A 14415-nucleotide genomic window follows, 5' to 3' on the forward strand; every position below is an offset into this window, starting at 1 on the left:
CACTTAAAGTGTTTTTCATTGTCTCTTCTCTGATGCATTGATAAATAATTAGACATACCTGATGAATAAGGCTACCATACCCCTTAAGTGTCACCTAAATTAAATGATTACTTTAACACTGTCTGCCATTAAAGTGTGTTTTAATACTCCACAGCTATGAAGACATTTTAGGGAAAAAATGACAACGCTGCAAAATGAGAGTAATATGTTCCTGCACTGCCGCACACGTGTCCAGAGGCTCCATGTTTACCATATGGTGCTTCCATTTGGCAGCCTATTACAGAGGTGTTCTGTACTAATATTGAACTTGACACAATTTTCTTTTCTGTCATTTCTATTGAGTTTAAGAAAAGAAATCTATTCATACCTTCGTATGAAATTGGGGCACACGGAGATGCAATATGAGCTCATAGATTTGGACAATAGTGAAAGTGGAGGCAGAAAGGGCACCCATTTAGGTCACCACTAAGGAGGAGGGTGCGCTTTATGAGTTACAGAAAAATGATCAAACTTTTTCAACCAGCTGGACAGTTGGATGAGATGGTAAAAATGCTGCAAGTGTTGGGATAAGATGTGCGCTTGAAATACGACTACTACCGTAGGAATTACTGAGGAGTAGCAGCGGGACATAAAATTAATTATTGTTTTTGACAGCTATGGCCGGGCTCACATGGGCAGATTCTAATTGCAGAATTTACGATCGGTATCCGTGCGGAGTATCTGCAGCGAAACGCGGCCACTGAAAAGCATGCAAATTTGCTTTTATGCTCACACTCACAGATACAAATTGCGTATTCCACAAGCAGAGGAAAAATCGCAGCAAGATCTATTTTGCTACAGACTCAACATAGATGGCCTCCATTGCAGTAATGGAGGCCACGGGTACCTGCATCATCAATTGATGACGGCGCGTGAAATAAAAACTTTCCAATAAAACTGTTCAGCACATGATCGACTGTGGTCGTATGCAAAAAAAAAAAGGCACGCAGGGTCGCCACCCGGCTCACAGTTGAAATCTGCTGCGGGCCTCCCACATGCAGAATCCGGTCCGCCTATATGAGCCTGGGCTATCACTGAGGAAGCAATAGTGGGGATGGCTAATTTTTTGTTTTGCCCACTAGAGGTCATTGTTTCATAGTGAGCAAATGTATACTATTCAATACCTGTAGGAAATCGGCAGTGCCTCGCTGGTACACGGATAGGATCCTACTAGAGATGAGCGAGCATACTCGCTAAGGACAATTGCTCGATCGCGCATTGTCCTTAGTGAGTATCTCCCCGCTCGGGAGAAAAGGTTCGGCTGCCGGCGCGGCTGACAGGTGAGTTGCGGCAGTCAGCAGGAGGGAGCGGGGGGGGGGGGGGAGAGGGAGAGAGAGATCTCCCCTCCGTTCCTCCCTGCTCTCCCCTGCAGCTCCCCGTCCGCCGCCGGCAGCCGAATCTTTGCTCCCGAGCGGGCAGGTACTCGCAAAGGGCAATGCTCGATCGAGCAATTGCCCTTAGCGAGTATACTCGCTCATCTCTAGATCCTACTCCTTAACAATATAAGGAAAAGAATCCAGCACACAAATAACTTCTGGAACTCTATCAAACATCAGCCGTACAAGAGAAGCAAATATATATAGTTTAAATGTCGCACACGCTAGGGTCATGGCAATAGCTGCACAAAGGAAAATACCCACAAATTCCAAAAATAAAGAATGTTAGAAATAGGCTGATTTTAGTACTTTGCAAAATGTAAAAAAAAAGAATAACCTAGCAATGACACCCATTTCCGGACAATGAAAGAATTTTGTGACACTTTTTGCTCCCAAGTGACCCATAATGATGAAATTCGTGTAAAAATACTTTTGAGCTGAAGCGCATTTCACATGTTGCCAGTGCACAGGAAAAATGGAAATGTTCCTGATTTGAGGATTTTTTTTGGCAGATATATTTGGTTGGATTCTGAATTTATTATGCATCTCACACCGAATAATCAGTTTTCATTGCAGCAGCTATATTCGTCCAGAAAAGAATTCAATGAGTCTGCTGGTGTAGAGAACCCGATGTATTGTAGCAAATGGGGTTAATGAGTGAGTAGGTTGCAAATACAGCTGCAGAAACAAACCTTTTAAATGGCAACACTTCTGCAAAGAAAAGAAACAAGTGCTTTTGTTTAAAAGCGGAGCACAATGGACCGAAATAAATAGAAACATAATTGCTTCTCTGGATTATGTTTAGAATACTGTTATTCTGCAGATTTTGAAGCCTGCAAGAATGCCATTGGTTTTTCTGTAAATTATGTTTCTTTTTATCTGAAATACCACCTGCATGCTTCCTGGTTCTCTCCAGCGTGTTCTTCATCTTTTATTAAAGCATTCTATTGAAGACTTATTCAAAGTAAAACAAAAATGTTAGTCTTGCTTGGAAAGCTTGTGCTCCCCCTCTGCTATCTCACTGTTCCAAAGATGCTCATTTCTGCAATCTAAGGCTTTATTCACATGAGCGTATATCGGCCGTCCGATATACGCTGCCCATCTGGTTTACAATGCATCAGTTCAGATGGGCGTATTCCCACAGCGTAAATGCTTTTACAACGGCCAGAAAAAGATAGTTCAGGAACTATCTTTTACCCGGAATACGGCAGCGGGCCCATAGACTCCTATGGGAGCCTATGGTAGCTGCCGGAAAAGGGAGGTGAGAGGTAGCTTAGCAGCGTGTCTGCTAAACTCTCACCTCTTTCCCTCCTCCTCTTCACCCTTTGGTGGCTGTTTGCAATGGGAGGGGGTGGGATGGGGCAGGAGCTAGTTGCTAAGCTCTTGTCCCCTCCCATTGCTAGCAGCCAACAAAAGGCAGAGAGGGGGTGGGAGCTTTGCACACTAGCTCCCGCCCCTTTCGGCTCCCTCCCCTTGCCAAGAGTGACGGGGGGCGAAAAGGGGGAGGCAGTTTAGCTATACTGTCGCTATAGCTAATCTGTCTCCCCCCGCCTGACGGTATCCCAGGCTTGGTGTATGCTCGCCAAACCGGGCAGTCTGAATAGGCGAGCAAATGTATTAAAATTGCCCATTATTTTCTGTGGCAGCAAAAAAAAAACCTGCAATATTTCTATTGAAACAACATGTGATTTTCACACTTTTGAAAATCGTATGTTGCAGCAATGCAATGTTTTTTTTTGTTTGGTTTTTTTACACAAAATGCATCATGCTCTCAGCAGAAATTGCAGGTTTACAAGTGAGATATTGGTCCGAGTTTCTTGGACCGATATTGCACTCCTCCATGTTACTATAGCCTTACTATTCTGGGGCTCTTTGGAAAATTTAAAACACCAACTTCTTTGGTCGTCATCGGCATCTGTTTCCCTCTTCCTCTGTACTAGTTTTTTATTTTGCTTCCCCTCAGACTGCTTAGCAACTGGAATAGACCGGTTTTTAAGGAATCTGATGGTAAACTTTCTCTAGACCCCAGATTGATACTTTGGAAGTCGTTTTGTGATGTTCATTAGGTTTTGCCTTTTTGGGCATCTTGCGTAAACCAACAGCTTCTTCTTTAGTTTGCTCCCCCGTTGTGAATAGGCATTCACTGACTTTCCACTGAGCTATTACAGAAGGGGAATGGTGGAGAAGATCAGGAGGACAGAGAGCAGAGAAAGCTACTCTTACAGATGGCTGTAATTCACTCCAGGTGAATCATCTGCTCTTATTAGTAGTGAGGAGGAATGGACCAGCAGCTATTCAGAAGGAGGATGGAGAGATAGCTGTGTAGTATTAAGTGGGTGTGGTTATGTTACACAGCCTCTGAAAAACTGAATGGAAAACTGAGCTTGTGTGCATTTATAGGAGAGACCAGCTCATCAGTGCTGGGAATGCTCCCCCAGCCAGAAACTAGAACATAGCAGAGCCTGCAAACCAAGGGTGAGTCTTTCTAAATGCATAAGAAGGAAAACTTAATCCAAAAAAAAGATATGAGCGTAATTTTTTTTTGCAGGACCTTAGTGAGATTTGTATGTATTGATTTTCAGTGCACAAAGGTTCCCCTAACCTTTAAATTACCCATATCTTGAAGTACCCTTTTTCTTATGGTGTTTGTGCAAAACGTTCTAAGGTATACAACATATATCTCCCACAGCGATGTCCTTAGAACTACTCTAAGGCCTTAAATACAAGATTTAACAGCTCTAACAGGACTCTTGGTACCAAATACATGACTCCTGCCTAGAGTAAGATTACAGCTGTCTAAATGTGTCCATTTTAAATAGTTTTCCAATGAAAGCAATGTGTTGATTATCTACAGAAATACATGTTGCAGGTGATTGTCAAAGGTGTTGAAGATGCTGGGCCCAATGCAAAATCTGTAAGAGGGTGCCCAACTATAATACTTCATTCATAGTGCGGTAATCTCCATTCAGTCTGAATATACTGTATATGTGATATAGTTCTTTGTTATATGCAGGGATAGAAGTATATGTAATTTTGCTGCACTTGGCAATCTCTGAGAAAAGTTTGGTCATCCATGGAGAGCTGGCTCTGTTACTTCTACGCTGGCTGATCAGAATCTTACTGGAAGGCATTTTGTACTTACAGGCTGCTAAGAAGTAAATCCGGCGCTGGTTGAAAAAAAGTTTACACTAAGCTTATATGGAAAACTGCAGACTAGGGGAATATTGGGTAAATATGTTTCTGTGTATACGCAGCTCTATAGTTGGAAAAAACTTCATGAATAAGGTAATTTCTAACTAGGTGAGAAGAAATAAAACACGATTTTGTATGTTAAGAGCTATGGAATTCTAGACATGATAAAACAGAAGTAGCAGTATCTACATTATTTACAGCTCAAAATAAACACACCAGGGAAGGAAGATGTGGACAAGAGAGCGAAAGATAGTCTCACTAAGGGCCAGTTGCACCAATATTTTGATCAGAAAAGGAAAATATAAACAGCCAAAAAAATAATTGAAAATGGGCATATACCTACCAATGTACTAATTCAAAAGGGCAGGTAATAACAACACATCCCTCAACATGCAGACAGCCTAACTGCTATATTGAGGAGCATTGCACAGGGGAAAGGTACTCATGAACAACTACTCACACACCTTTCTTATATTGAGGGGGCGGCTGCTTAGTACTATTCTTGCAAAAAGAAGCATATGCAGGGTGTTAGTACGTGTAATGCACCATGCAGGCTTACAGCCTATTAATAACACCATATTTCAATTCAGCTCGCTGCCCTGCACCTCATAGGTGAACCACACTGGCACCCTGGGCTCTCCCAGTGTTCAAAACTACATTGCATGCTGCGGATGCATACTGATAAATATGAGGCTTTGGTTAATATTTTGGCCAAAATGCACAAGCTCACAGCAAGGGTCCTTGTTTGCGTGCGAGTCCCTACACGAACATCAAAATCACAGAAAAAGGAAATAAGCTAACCCCCCACTGAAAATGGCCAGTGTTTTTACCTGCCCTCTTGTACATTGGTAGGTATATATTGCCATTTTTAGTGATATTTTTTGTCTGTTGCCTTGATGCAGGCTTGTGAGCTTGTGTATTTTGACCAAAATATTAACTGCTAGTGCAAATGAATCTGGACGTGATCAAAAGTTATCTATTTTTTTATTGACAGGCAGCAGTTTTTATAGAGACCCATGCTTCAATTACAATACTTCAGATTTATTATAATTTGTTTACCATTGGTCCATAATAGAGTTGAACGAACATACTGAGCTGAGCTTAATGCTCGTTCGAGTATTAGCGTACTTGCGTACAAACGAGCATAAAGTCGTGTTCGACCCCGCCCCAGTTTTTTGTTCCTCCCCGCTGTGACGTGCCTGTTTTGGCCCCTCCCCGCCACAATGCAGCACACGTCATTGGCAATTTTTTTGTCGAGAGAGCGAGAGACGAACCTAGAGAAAAAAAAAGCTCGGCACCTGGCGTCCCACATACATATGGGGGTCATTAATAGGTTGTAAGCCTACTGGTGATCTACTCCCTGTCTATGCCTTTTCTTGGTGCAAGAACAGTACTAAGCAGCCGCCCCCTCAATATAAGGAAGGTGTGTAAGTGGTTGTTCATAAGTACCTTGTACCTGTGCAATTGCTCCTCCATACAGCAGTTTGACTGTCTGCATGTTGAGGGATGTGGTGTTTTTACCTGCCCTCTTGTATTACATTGGTAAGTATATATGATCGTTTTCAGTGAACATTTTGATGTCCGATCAAGTAGAAAACCATTGCACAGAGTTTAGCCTGTGATCAGGGTTCAAATCTCAGAGCAATCTGATCCCCTGATTTTGGTGGATCAAACTTGTTGATCCAAGTTCAACTGGCAAAATCTAAGATGGCAGACTAAACGAATAGCTTGATAGAATTTTCCTGGGTGGTGAAATTACACCCACATTTCTTGCTGGTAGCGACCATGTTTTTACTTTTGGCTAGGAAGATCATCTAACTACAGCAACTAATTATTGTGCTGGATACATTTCTTCTCCGTTGAACCTTTGATTGCAGACCACTTAAACTTCGTTTCACAAATCTTAGATCAAAAAGGTGTTGGTGAAATGCATTTTGATTAAATCTAGTTCAACAGCTGATTACCTAAACCGGGATCAACATTGTGGTTGATACTAGCCTAAGACAACCTGTTTTTACAAATGCCCTTGAGAAAGCACATGGGCAAAACACACGTCTGGGACGCTAGCTGGAGGGTCTGTATGCCGCCCACTTTACTGAGTTACTATGGTAGGGGATTATAATGCTACTTTGACTTAGATGTATATGTAATCCCTTGTATACTTTGCACTTGTAATTTACTGCTATACTCTGATCTGCACAGGTTATGGTTTATATATTTACCAGACATAACAATACCCTGCTTTATTATGTTACTTTAGCACTTGCACTTAACTTGTTATGCAGATTGAGGATGACACATATCCTATCTTTTGGCGTTCCCAAGGAATGCCTTGCACACGGTTTTCAATAGGACCTTTAAAGACATTGCATGTCATTCGCATGCCGTTGTGATGTGATTTTTCCCATTGAAATCAATGGGAAACACTTGCGATTCTCTGATGCATGTGAAACATGCACCTGACCAACACAATCACAGAAGAGATGCAAGGCATTCTTGAATGAAAAACACCTTGCATCGGCCGTGAAAACAGCTGGTTGGCAAGCACAACATAGGGCCAAGTTACCCTGTATAATTATCCTCTGGGTAATGTGGGCGTAGTTCCCTTCTGTTTGGCTTTAACACAACTGTATCCTGTGCCATTAATATGGGCGTTTATTTTATATACTAATAAAGACATACATTTTATTTTACTTTTAGCTGTAATACTTCTATAGATTTAGAATCAGCAATAAGGCTACTGGAATCAGGGTTCTCGAGTCCAAATTAACGAATGATAAATTGGAGAAAGAAAGAGACCCTAACTGTATGAAGTCCTGACTGGCTTTTTTCTGAGGGACCAGCCCAGTGTTAACTTTATTAATAGCACAAAGTAGAACAAAGAAAAGGTATAGTGTTCAATCACAGGAAACAACTCCCTAAAAGTAACAAATCATTACAAAGTCTTAGTGCTGACGAATGCATACATACTGTGACTTGTACATAGTTTAGAAGAGTAAGGGTGCGTTCACACGAGCGTAGGCGTATTTACGTTCGCACGAGCGCAACGTATAATCGCCGGAGAGAACGTTTTTCGCCGATCACGACCAGAGCTAGAAAGCGTATTTTCGTTTGTTCCTACATTGCAAAGTATCTTTTCGGCCATCGAATATGCGTTGGCGCGTATTTCGGTCGCATATGTTCCGTTTTTTTTCGGGTTGCCGTTTTTACGCGCCATAAAATCGCCCATGTGAACGAATACATTCGAAATCATTGCCTCAGATGGTCACGTATATACGTTTAGTCGCAAAAACGCGCCGTTTATGCGCTCGTGTGAACGCACCCTAAGGAATACGGATACAATGACTAAATATGGTCTCCAGGAAATGCTCAAACTTCCCCACTACAAGGATAGCTCAATCTGGGTTTTTGCTGCTTAAAGAGCTTTAGATTAGCCATACCAAGCCTTTTAGGAACAAGTGTTAAAACAGATACTTAATCATCATTTTTTTGGGGAGGCAATTATAGATTTGACCTGGAGCGTATCATTATATTGGTCCAGTCAAATAGGTATTCTGTTTTAACTAAGTCAAGTCAACTGATTGCTGCAGTTCTGACTACTAACCCCTTGCATCATTATTTGCCAAGAGATGCTGCATGTTCCCAATCATTTGCACTGTAGTGGAAATGTAACATTATATAATACATGTGCCATGTTTGCCAGAAAGGGAGCCACTCTTACAGAATACATCTACATCACTGTTCAAAAGAGGAACAACTCCACCCCCACCCCATATTAACTTATTGCACAAGACTCCTGCTCGACTCAACCAATCAGGTTACTGGAATTGTGAATCAGTCAACCCAAACAACCAATCAGGTTGTGAATCGAGCAGAAGTCTTGCGGAATAAGTTAATATGCCCCGTCCTTCTGCCATCCATATGCCTCATTAGAGACCTATTATTGTGTCAGTGGGACCTCACCTCACTCCAGTGCCGTGCTCCTAACCATGGCTGGCCATAGTTGCTGACTATCTTTTCTCCAAGGAGTCTGGCTTGCTTTGAAGTCATTTAGCCGTTTTAGGCTGGGTTCACACAGGGCGGATTTGCCGCGAAAATTCCGTCCGGAATTTCGCCGTGGCAAATCCGCCTGCGGCCGCTAAACTCGGGTTTGGCCAGCCAAGTGGACGAGATTTCTCAGAAATCTCGTCCACCCAGGATGGCCAATCCGCTACGGTTAATCCGGCTGAAATCACGGCTGCGGCGCGGCTTTGCTGACCGCAGCATGTCTATTCTTTTTTCTTTCCGCTGCGGCCCCACTCTCCTCCATGGGAGCGCCGGCCGCAGCGTAAGAGCGAACGGCCAGGCCGCTTCAAAGCCGCCACGGGCTTTTCTGCGGCGCTTCTCCCGGCGGAAATCTCGCGGTTTTTGCTGCGGCCAAACTGAGATTTCCGGCGGGATTCCGCCCAGTGGGAACCCAGGCTTAAACTGAAGATGCAGCAGATAAAACCTTGTCTGTGAATAAAGGTTCTGTGGTGCAGATTTACTATCAAAAGCTGCCAGTTTTTTGGCATAATGCCAAAGCTTTCTAATGCCTTGAGTCCCATTTACTATATGTTTTTAAACACTTTAGGAAAAATTTTCCAACTTGAGCAAAAAAAAAAAAAAAAAGGTATATCTTCATATAAAGGGTGTGACCTACATTGTGCCAAAATTTTGGCATAAAATTAAGACAACTTATTGGTGGCATAAACAGACTGGAGGGTCTTAAAATTTTACAGATTTAACATCCAGCAGGAGGTACTTTGATGGATCGGGCACATTTCATGACTATCTTCATTTGCACGGTCCAACTTTTAGACAGTATTCGTAAATGTGCCAAGTCAGTTTACCTTGTTTCGACTCAGATCCTGATCTTAGGCTTTTCCTGGTACAATATCAGCAGACTGGCACATCTTCTGGTTTGCAGTGCATGCTAACTGCCATCACTTGACCCCTAGATTACTATTATTGACTTGCCTCCACTTGTGCTCCAGGCATTCCTAGCAGCTTACCTATTGCGGACCATAACTTGATAATCTGAATAGAAAAATCCATAACTCTTTGTAGCCATTAAGGGCAATGGCCCCTTTTACATGGGACAATAATTATTCAAGCTCCAGTGTGAATTTAAACACTGATTGCCAGCTGTAATTGCATGCAGAGACTGAACAAGAGTTCTTCACTCACTCTGCTCCTGCAGAAAACAGACAGACTTCTGTATGACTGTCTGCTTACCATGATTGGAGGGTAGGGAGAACGCTCCCTGACCTGCTCTACCTCCATGCCTGCAGTACTTTGAGCAATACTCGCTCCTATGTAACAGCACAGGAGCAAGCATCACTGGGATGAGCTGTTGAGCAATGTTTGCCTGACAGCTCGTCCCATGTGAGTGGACCTTTAAGAACAGGAAGATTCTTTAGACTCTGCATTTGGGTGTTAACCCTTTGCAATCCAATTTTAGATTCCGGGTTTCCTAGGGGGCTCTCTTTCTGCCATTATACAATGGCGCCATCTGTTGGCTAGAGTCAGTACTGCAGTATGGGGCATGCTGGAGAGGCCCCCCCCCCCCCGACAACAGCGCGGCCAGTAATATACAGTAAGAATACCCTGCCGGACGTCTTCCGACATCGGAGCTATACAGTCTTCAATAAGAAGGTCTTCAGACGTCAGTGGATTGAAGAGGGTTAAAAGAGGTTACTGGACAAATACTATTGATTACCTACCCTCAACAGGTAGCTTTGCTCTCACTGAACCTATTCGACTACTGGCTCTGACCTAGATGATGTCTGGGCCCACTGGTGGGGGTAGGTCATGAATAGCATTTGCCTGGAAAAGGACTTTAAATGGTGCATTCACATATTGCGGAAACACTTTGGATAATCTGAAGTTGAAAAGTTTACTATCAAGAGTAAAGAACGTCTTATTCGAGGGGGGGGGGGGGGCTGCGGATTTGCTGTGTATCTGCTGCAGAAATTCTCCCACAAATCCACAGCATTTCCATAACATGTGAATGCATCCTAAGGCTTTATTTACACAGACCCTCTGCACAGAAAAGCCGTGGCAGTTACAGTAGCAGCAAAGTGGAGGAGATTGAAAATCCTGTCCAAAAACTTTGGGAAAGATCTGCACAAAACCAGCTGTTCCTCAGTGTACTGTATGTTTCGTGTTGACAGGCCGGTGAGGTGGTCAGGTAGAATAAAATTTCTTGTGGAGACCACCTAGTATATGAGGAGAAAATGGAGTATAAATGGGGGGGGGGGGGGGGGGGGGGGGGGGGAGTTTTGACTAAGTTCTGAGAGATTGGTCGAATAGCTCATTGTTCCAGGAACAGTGCACAACAGCCATCTTCTGTTATATAAATGGTTATAGACCGAGTCAAGTGTAGTATGTACAAAGGGATATGAATAGCTAAGGAGGATACTTGTATTAATAGATGTAAGAGCGTATAGTTAAGGGCTGTTTCACATCTACCTCGGAAACTACAGGCAGAGGTTTTATCGCATATTCGGCATTGTTTGGTTCCATCCTAAGGAGGAGCCGTTTGGCCATGGAGACTCCATGCCTGCTCCCCCAAGTGGAGCAGTAAAGCAGACCCCTCGATGCAGGTGATGAGACGATATGATCATACAAAAAAAGGGAAAGTTTATTTTTACGGCTATCAGTACAAGATCATAAGCACATGAGATGACATGATAGGATTTCTTGGTCTTAGAACATGTTCTTTTGGGAATAGATTTATTCAGTCTTCTCCTCCACACAGTTTTAGGAGAACCTTCCTGTAATCTCCAGAACAGTCCCCCTGGAAAGCAAAGCGAAATGTCAGAACATAATGCTTTATAAATAATGCAGGTAAAAAGAGCAACCAGGTTGATCTGTCAGGAGGCCTCTGCTCTGCCTCTGCTTTCCCTCTAGTCTCTAAGCAAACTTTGCTCGGCTACCAACCTACATCTCAGCCTTAGACCTATAGTAATTTCCCCCTTATCAAAACTTCCAAGACTTTTCTTATGTAACACCTTTATTTGGTAATGCTTTGCCTTGGACTCTTTCTAGCTTTGTGGATAGTAAGCTTAAAGTCTATTATTCAGCAGACTGTTATAAGGGATATGTCGACCATTATATATATGTACGAGTTTAGATAAGAGCTGGAAATCCAAGCACGATTTGAAGTACAAAAGAGTAGCCTTTACACAGCTTAATACCTTTATGTGTAGAACTGGGTAAGAGTCACTTCACACAATGCCATTTCAGAAGTATTCCAGTATTATATGTTGGCCACAAAGTTACAGAATGTGTACTGTGAAGTTTCATCATAGTGGCTGTATAGGAAAGTGCAGTCCAAATAGTATGTCACCACACTGAGGAAGGCCAAACTGACAATCTGTTGGTGTATGTGCCGAAACACTGTTTAATATACTACATAAACACTTTTGGCAAATGCATCACAGTCCAGGTTTTCTGGGCAGGGTTACATTTACTTCTAGGCACAGCAGGCCTCTGCCTACAGGAAGCCCTGTGAGAACTGCAATTTCTGATGGGAAGACATACCTGAATAATCACCCACAGCTTTGAGAGAAAGGCACCTATAGAGGAATAAGGCCTGATCTACTTGATGAGCGGAATCTAAGTGTTTATCAACTTCAGGCATCAAGTACCCCCAACAGGTCATGATTCAAGAATGTCCTATATAGAGAACCCCTGACAGTTTGAGGTGCTAACAACTGTGCAATATTAAGGAAATCCTGAAAACATAATCTGTCAAGAGTGGCATGTCTTCCGTTACAATCATCAAGTACCCCAAAACACAGTTTTTCCCCCCTAAGATGGTATGGCCTCCGAGGACCAGTGTCCTTACGGCTTACACATCTTGAGCAACTCGGTATTCCTCTGCTTAGAGAAGCACTGTAGCTGTATTTATTTTAAATAGGGGCAGCGCTTGTGCTTTTCTATAAAATATATTACATTTACAATGCTAAAATAAATATCTCAAAAGTGATCCATAGGAACATTATAAGAGGATTGTATTGGGGTAAAACACATGCAAAGCAGAAGTTGTGAGCAGTGAGGAGCAAATTCCGCTAGACTGGTTCAAGGAAGGCGATTCAGCTCCAGTTAGGCCCTCTGTCCACGGGCGTTGCGGTATCCCGCAGTGAAGCTCCGCTGCGGGAGCTGCTGTCGAATCTCCGCCGGTCAGCCCTATCTGATAGATAGGCTGACCGTAGAGAAACGGGGCAATTCGCAGCACTGCCCGCCGCGAGCGGAGAATTGCAATGACTCTCCGCTCGTGGCACTTTCCATAGCAGTGGTATGGAAAGCTGCAGAGGGAGGGATTTGCCGGTGGAAATCACACCCGTGGACAAGCACCCTTAGTTGACTGTCGTACCAATACTAGGACATAGTATGACAAGGACTTGATATGACTTGGAGTTTAAGGTTATGCCTGAGCAATACTGAATGGGGTTTAGTGCAAACAGACAGCAGTATTCTGGATAGTATTTAAGCTAAAACCAGGAATACAAACTGTAGAAAAGTATGATGGAAAGATTTAGATCTCTTCCGTATTTTGGACCCAGCCCTGGATTACAGATACAGATGTAGAATACAGACCAGCATATTACCTTTTTAAGAAAGTAGGAATCTCACCTTGATAAACGAGTGCAGGGACTTTCCATACATCTTCTTGAAGTCTGCTCGGATTTCCAACATGTCAATTTCACAGCGAGAGACCATCACTCTGATCAGCGTGTTGTCATCGGTGCCCAGACCCTGTCACGGCAGATGAATGACAACCTAGGTTACTAGAAGAATCTTGGAATTGGCTTGTATACAAGGTTTTATAAAAAAAAAATAAAGCGGTTCTAAGCCTTTTGAAAATCCGTTTAAAGAAATAATTCCGTTTTGCATGGTCTTCTGGATGCTGGTATTCCATTTGGGTTTCTTATGGCCCTTTTACACGGGATGCCAGTTGGGTAAATGACTGGACGAGCACCGACATCACCGCTAAGGTAGTTAGCGCTCGTGCAGAGTGTTGGGACTGAAAGACTTTGCCGCTAGATCGCTGGCTTCTCGCTCAGCTCTCCACCTTGTATAATTTATTTTAGTCTTTTTATACACTTTCTTCCCAGACCTATCATTTTTAGCTTTTGAGACTGAGCATATACTGCATTCTCCCATTTAAGGATGTTTTACAGAAAACCCAGTTAAGTCTACCAATGAAACATTCAGGTTATGCCTAGGAGTCCTACCCTTTGAGTGCCCCCCCCCCCTAGTAGATGTGGGCACTAGAAACTAGCCCAGTTCACCCCAACCAAACTCCTTTAAAATGGTTTATGGCTCCAAGTTTTACATCTTGACAGTGCTGAGAAATTAGTTCCATAGCAGCGCCACTTTTTTACGTGTGGGAAGCGCGGGTGATATATTACATTAATAAATCAAGCTGCTAAGTAATAGGGAGAAGGAAAAAAAAAAACACAAAACAAAAAAAAAAAAAAAAAAAACTATTCTTCCATCCAAAATATGACACAACCTCCTGTCATAGTTCTCTATCCGCACGGACTAATTTTTCTCATGTTATTCGGCCTTCCATGTATCTCGCTCGCATTCTCTTTAGCGCGCTCCCCTGCTCTGAGCAGACAGCAGAGCTGTAATAAATGCCAAGCAGAGACGCCGCTTCTCCACTCATTTGTCACACGTGGTTCAGCTTCAATGGAGCTTAAAAGAGCAAATCCTTCAGCAAGTGAGAAAACTATCCTGGCATTAGCAAGAGTGTGCCAGACAGTGCATCCCTCCT

At 43.0% G+C, this 14415-nt stretch overlaps 1 protein-coding gene across 1 annotated transcript in view; it reads right to left on the reverse strand.

The window, feature by feature from the left end:
- Positions 1 to 11247: 11247 nt before the first annotated feature.
- The window catches only part of ANXA4 (annexin A4), a 46567-nt gene continuing 43399 nt past the window's right edge, over positions 11248 to 14415 (reverse strand). The window contains exons 12-13 of the mRNA XM_066593039.1: positions 13269 to 13391; positions 11248 to 11427 (exon numbers count right to left, since the gene is read on the reverse strand). Of these exons, the coding sequence (XP_066449136.1) occupies positions 11368 to 11427; positions 13269 to 13391 (183 nt within the window). The 3' untranslated portion in view covers positions 11248 to 11367. The remainder of the gene's footprint in view (positions 11428 to 13268; positions 13392 to 14415) is intronic.

The sequence above is a fragment of the Eleutherodactylus coqui genome, chromosome 2, assembly GCF_035609145.1.
Source record: "Eleutherodactylus coqui strain aEleCoq1 chromosome 2, aEleCoq1.hap1, whole genome shotgun sequence".
Classification (NCBI taxonomy): Eukaryota; Metazoa; Chordata; class Amphibia; order Anura; family Eleutherodactylidae; genus Eleutherodactylus; species Eleutherodactylus coqui.